Raw genomic sequence first — 6,144 nt, 5'->3', positions numbered from 1 at the left:
TCAGTGGGTCAATAAACTGTTTCTCATGGAGTGAACTGTTTTCAGTACGTTTCTCATTCACCTTTTTTTGTACAAAATGTCTCACATTGCAGTTGTGATTTTGAAAGCACTGATTGTGCAGAGCTTTGCACATTACTGCACGTAGAGCAGAATTTCCCGGAACAACTCATCTGAAACAGGTCCTTTTTTATCTTCGCCATCACACTTTTACCTTAACTGACACGACTCATCTCTGCTTTCTGTTCTCCCGCTCTACTTGTGTATCTCGCTTATGATGTGTCCGTTAGACAGAGGAAATAAAAGTGTAACATTGAGGCCATCAGCACTACGCAGATGAGTCAACGCCGCAAGATTGTGATGCATGCTTTAACGGATTTTACTGTGCTGCCACACAGTGTTACCCATAGGAGGTTTATGGGACAAAGAATGAAACTAGTTTGAGCTTTTTAGCTATTTTGAGATGGATTCACATTTTTTCACATAAGAAAAAACACAATTTGTGAATACAGAAAGAGTTAATTTACAGACTGTAACATTGGAAGATAACCATTTGATTTAATTTACAAAATCTGCTTTAGAATGCATTGTAACACAAAACACACAGTCAATATGGACATATAAGTATTGTTAAAAGACACACTTCAAAACTTGCAAAGATGTATGTTCTGTTTCCTCATGTATTACAGAATCATTGACGATAGTGTATCTAATGTTTTTCCTCCTTGCTTTCATCAAGCAGCAAGAGAGTGTATGATGTCAAAGAAGAGAACAAAATGTAATCTTTTCTGTACTTCTAGTGGATTAACTATAGATGGGAGTTTGCAATGTCCTGGAGAATTGGGATATCTGTGTTCCAGACGGTCCCGTGGTCGGTTGGCCAACGGCTCTGCTGCAGGTCAGTGGGGCAGAGGGGATTGCTGTGAGGCAATCTGCTAGTTAAGGAGTATTTCAACCGGGTTCATATATATATACAGTACCGAGGCTCAAAGCGAAAAAGACCTCTTTCTCTGATTTTCAAGTCACCAAAGAAATGCAGCTTTTGTGCACGGTGAAAGACGATATTCTTTTCCTGCAGATTAAACAGTGTACCTTTTGTAAGGAGGGGTGTGGTAGTGGAAGAAGGTTTGTGCACTGTGGCTCAGTTTTCTTTTCCCCATCCACCATTGTCACGCTGGCTGACGGCCTGTGTGTGTGATTTCCCTTTTGAACCAACCATGTCTGATGCCTTCGGCCCAATGACCCATGCTGTCTGTTCGGGGAGCGTGACACTGGCCCCGAGCTAAATCAGCCTTTTGTCTGTCCTCATAAGACAAGTCACCCTGCTTGGCAGAACACAGGACTCATGCTCAGGCAGAAGCTAAGCCCATTGAGAAACTGAGAGTGAGAGAGGCTCGAAGCAGGTGCTGGTGGAGGCATGAGGTGGCAGTTTCTCATGCATTGCTGATTTCTGACAGACCATAAATCAAATTGCTTAGACTGCAAAAAGGGAAAGGGACTGTTTGAAGGGGAATAATACAGCAAACCATCCATTCTCAAGAAAGAAGAACAAAACAAAAAAAAGTTCAAAGATGAACAGGAAATTAGGTATGTGAGTCTGTGATCTGCAGATGCAGGTCCACCACAACCATCACATGACGTGGATTTCCGCTTGACACATTGTGCTCTTGGCTGCACAGTGGGGCAGGGCCACACAATCATTGAAGAGCTGCTGCAGCAGGACGTGATGGCGCTTTGAGGACTAGTCTACCATGCAGTCCACCATGAATTTCAATGGACTTCCACGCCAGGACAGCCAAGAGAATTACATTCTGGATAATACTCTGAGGAGGAAATGTTCCCTTTGGTACCGACGTTCAGTGAAGGGAAACAATGATCGACACCAGCACAACACAGGCTCTCTGCCCAGAGTATGCAAGGTGAGACAATAAATCAAGTGTGAATATAGCTGGAATATAAAGTGTAAACACACACACACTTCTACCATTCAAATACAATTTTAATCTTTTGAGTTCTTTAACCGTGTAGGATCAACATGTTCTCAAGTTGAACAATCTGTTAAGTTCCCAGAGAGCTTTAAAACTTGAAGCTATGACATTGTTTTAAAGAAGAACTTTGCATTTCGTCTTTTGCAGCCCAAACAAACCCGCTCCAACTCGCTGGTTGATTACTCTGACTCACAAAGGTAAATATATCAAATCTGATGTATGATTTAGGTTTCACCTTTAACCTTACTACAATAATATTATTTATTATTTTTGTTTTATTACATAAAGAGCAGTTCCTAAAATGTTTATTTTCTCTTGTTTTGCATTTCTCTTTTTGCACAGGACCACCATTGTACTGGAAAAACAAGACAATGAAACATTTGGTTTTGAAATTCAGGTAATCAAATTTTATACTCATTAAGATAAAGTGGCTTACATGTCGATGTCATGCTTTTTAATCTCTGATTCCAGAGTATTTTTTATGCTCACTTTATGTGCAAGGGGATCTTTTTATGTAAAAGTATTGACAAATGGTCTCTTGTTGCAGACCTACGGCCTGCAGCTGAAGGACAGCTCTGCAGTGGAGATGTGCACGTTTGTGCGCAAAGTGCAGGAGGACAGCGCTGCTGAGAATGCTGGCCTGACCACAGGTGAACCACCCACACCCTCGATACAGGCCTTACACAGGCTTACATACACATATAAAACCCTTATTGTACCTTTCCTGTGAACATAGTGACAGTTATGTCACTTACCACCCATGTAAACGCCTACACACCCACACACACTGATGCACATATGCTATGCAAAGTCATGTTATCTTCTCATAAATTGATTAGTTCCTTTTTTTTTTGCATCCTCATTTATTTGCAGGAGATATTATCGTCACCATCAACGGGGCGAGCATTGAAGGATCATCTCATCAGCACATACTTGATCTCATAAGAGAATCAACCAACAGTCTAAAGTGAGTGAGGAAAATAAAAAGTGGTTGTGCAACAAAGCACACGAAAGATCTACTGTACAGAAATAAAAACAGTGTGATAACAGTGTTTGCTGTTGAACATGTGAGTGATTATGTGTTTTGCTTTGTGATTCCAGGATGGAGACCGTATGTGGGAATATAGTGAAGCAGATAGAGCTGGAGAAGAGGATGAACCTGCTTAAGGTGTGTCTCTTTGACCCTGCCCATGTTTGTTGTTGACACACTGCAGCTTTTTGGTTGTTTTGCAGCCTACAAACAACTGGTGCAAAAAAAACCCAGCTGACAGTAATGAAAGGGCAAAACTGTTAAAATTATCTTACTGGAAGTAAAACCCTGATGTTTTTTTTGTTGTTGTTGCCCATACAGCAATCGCTACGTGAGAAATTGGTGGAGCTGCAAGCCCTTACATTACAGGAAAAACGTCTAACGCGAGGTGAGAGGGTTTGTTCGGCTGTCAGACCGCAGCACTTCCTTTCTCACCCCCAAAAGTCGTCTTTCTAAAGAGATACAAACGTATGATGTGAATTCAAGTGTGTAAACTCCAGATAAATTCGATAAAGGAGTTCCCCTGACAAACAAACACAGAAGATTCTGAAGAACTTCCTGTTGCACACTTCTCGTCATCTGTAGCTTTCTCTCACAGGGACTTTGTTATGCTTTCAGGTAACTTGAACAACAGCAGCCTCCACCTCTCAGTGGACCCCTCATCGATTCTGAGCTCCCCAACAGTCCGCTGTGGCCGGCGTTTTTCTAGTGCCAGTAGTTACAGGAGCATGATGACGGATGACAGTGACCAGGCCAGCGTGTTTGGGGATCTGTGCTCTCCCAGCCCATGTAGCGCAGCCAGCACCACAGACGACAGCTGCTTCTTCTCCACAGATTTCCCCTCACATGACAGCTCCCGCAGGTTTTCCTCGAGCTCCAGCCGACATCACCAATCCATCAGCCGCTGCAGCAGCTCCAGTTTGGCCGGGAGCAGCAGCTCCCTCTCTCCTTCCTGGGAGGAAACAAGGATGTCCTCCTTGTTTGGTACCCTGCCCCGTAAAAGCAGGAGAGCCAATGTTCGCAAACACATCCTGAAGTTAATTCCTGGACTCCAGCGATCAGTTGAAGAAGAGGAGATGGGAACAAACACTCAGTGACTTGTTGTTCACAGGCTCCTATGTGTCTACTTGATATTAAAAATGGTTTCTCATGCTCTGGTTGCAGAAAGAAATATACACTGTAATGAAGTGTTTCCCCACGCTTAAGGTTGGGTTGAACCTTTAAAAGAAATCTGTTTTTGCCTTCATGGGAACACAGAGATGACAGACATTTTTGGGGCTTGGCATTTGTCAATGTCAAAGTTTACTTAAGAGGGTTCTGAGCCTTAAAGGAGCTTGGCTTAGACTTGTGGTTGCACAAAAGCATTATGGAAATATTCTTTTGTTTATATGTACATACAATATTACAATGTAGATAAGATAATGTGTCCTACTAGCTTGAATATAACACTGCATTAATCTGAATGGTCTGAACTAGCAGCTGTATTCTTGTAGCACCTTGGATTTCATAATGAGTTTGTGACATAAAACTATTTTTCAGGTCAGAGAGACATTTAAAGTTTTCTTCTTCTGTCACGTTCAGGTGCTGAAAACCAAAACCAAAGCTCTCAGTATAGATATCTGCTCAGCTCAAAACAGGATGTGGGCACAAGAGGTGCTACTTTAACAGTTTTCGTTTCCAACATTATTTGAGGTTGCGTACAATTGTCAGTGTTCGTTTAGAAACACTGAAACTGTTTCTTGTAAATTCTGACTGTAATTAAATGTGCAAGTTTCACTTTCAGTGGCAAGAAAATACAACTTTTTTACAGAATGTCATGCTTTATTTTTTCATATCAAATCAAGAAAATATGTCTGCAAAAGACTTATAATAAACTTGAAGTTTTACAAACCCACCAGAGTTTTCCTTTATATACCAGATACTAATGCACACTCAAGTTACACACTTCAAAAGGAAAGATGTAACTTGTGCATTGCAGAGTGGGATATATTGATGATGAAGCTGGTATTACACATCATTTACTCATACACACAAACTATTATAAAACAGAGTTCACAAAGTGCTTTGACAGTCAAAGCAGCAAAAACAAGGCAATAATAACAACAACAGAAATTGTTTGTAAAAAATTAAGCTAAACACTTCACAAAACCTCACACATTTCCTGTAATAAGTCTCACTTCTTTGGTTTCCTGCTGCTGCTGCTAGAGAGAGAGAGAGAGAGAGAGAGAGAGAGAGAGAGAGAGAGAGAGAGAGAGAGAGAGAGAGACACACACACACACACACACACACACACACACACACACACACAGAGACACAGAGGGGCATTATCACATTATAATAAATGAAATTGCACTTGATTACCATTCACAAGAAAGATGATTTATTTTGAAAGCTGCAAAACCAGGAGAAAAATCATTGAGAAAATCACCACTTATTTTTCACTTGTTTTGTGTTATGAAGCACAAAATGAAAAGGTTCAATGGAAATGCCTCTTGCATGCAGACAGTGTGGAGGAAGTATTCACATCCTTACGTACCAAGACTAAAAGTAGTTGTTCTGCAGTAAAATATCTCCCATGACAGATTATCATATATAACATTGTGCATGTAAGCAGCTTTTTACTCTAGCTTGTTGGATCTATCTTGAGCTACTTCTACACAGTTAGGTAGGTTAGTGGTCGAACCCCTCCAAATGGTTACAAGATAAATCTGAGGGTTGTAACACGATTAAAGGGAGATGAAAATCCACAAATCTGTACTTTGAGCTTTCTCTAATGTTTTCCCTTTTTGTACCTTGAACAGTGCTGATGTTATGTGTTTGAACATACTGTTATATCAGCATTTCAGGTGCCTTACTTAAGATGCAATGGTATTTACATGCACTTAAAACAGGGCTTAGCTTCAACACTGTCGGTTCAAACGGTGAAACACTGTAAAGAAAACCTACAGGAGAATGTTAATCCAGACTCAAACAGTTACAGAATGAAGGTGGTCACCCAACAGAGATTACCAAAGAATGAGTACAATCACTTCAATATGCAGATGCCAGAGCCACAAAGAGTCTTTGTTGGGGCCACAACAAAACCCCTGTTCTTCGGTGGTTCAGCATGCACACAGACTTACATGGTAC

At 41.0% G+C, this 6,144-nt stretch overlaps 1 protein-coding gene across 1 annotated transcript; it reads left to right on the top strand.

Annotated features, from left to right (window-relative positions):
• The first annotated feature begins 1,695 nt into the window (after positions 1 to 1,695).
• Positions 1,696 to 4,909, top strand: cytip (cytohesin 1 interacting protein). The gene is made up of 8 exons (XM_068734965.1): positions 1,696 to 1,916; positions 2,133 to 2,182; positions 2,328 to 2,382; positions 2,533 to 2,635; positions 2,859 to 2,952; positions 3,087 to 3,153; positions 3,337 to 3,403; positions 3,634 to 4,909. The coding sequence occupies exons 1-8, from the start codon at positions 1,749 to 1,751 to the stop codon at positions 4,110 to 4,112; spliced, it is 1,083 nt and encodes a 360-aa protein (XP_068591066.1). The 5' UTR covers positions 1,696 to 1,748; the 3' UTR covers positions 4,113 to 4,909.
• Positions 4,910 to 6,144: the final 1,235 nt, after the last annotated feature.

Source organism: Cebidichthys violaceus, unplaced genomic scaffold (assembly GCF_023349555.1).
Source record: "Cebidichthys violaceus isolate CVI_PGR_0920_01 unplaced genomic scaffold, fCebVio1.0.p SCAF_11, whole genome shotgun sequence".
In the NCBI taxonomy this organism is placed as follows: Eukaryota; Metazoa; Chordata; class Actinopteri; order Perciformes; family Stichaeidae; genus Cebidichthys; species Cebidichthys violaceus.
This window is presented reverse-complemented; position numbering and strand designations above follow the sequence as displayed.

Excerpts from the sequence above, each read along its gene's own strand:
- cytip (XM_068734965.1), top strand. The coding sequence starts at position 1,749 with ATGCAGTCCACCATGAATTTCAATGGACTTCCACGCCAGGACAGCCAA. Across the intron at positions 1,917-2,132 it reads CTCTGCCCAGAGTATGCAAG|CCCAAACAAACCCGCTCCAA; the intron begins GTGAGACAATAA and ends CGTCTTTTGCAG. Across the intron at positions 2,953-3,086 it reads GAATCAACCAACAGTCTAAA|GATGGAGACCGTATGTGGGA; the intron begins GTGAGTGAGGAA and ends TTGTGATTCCAG.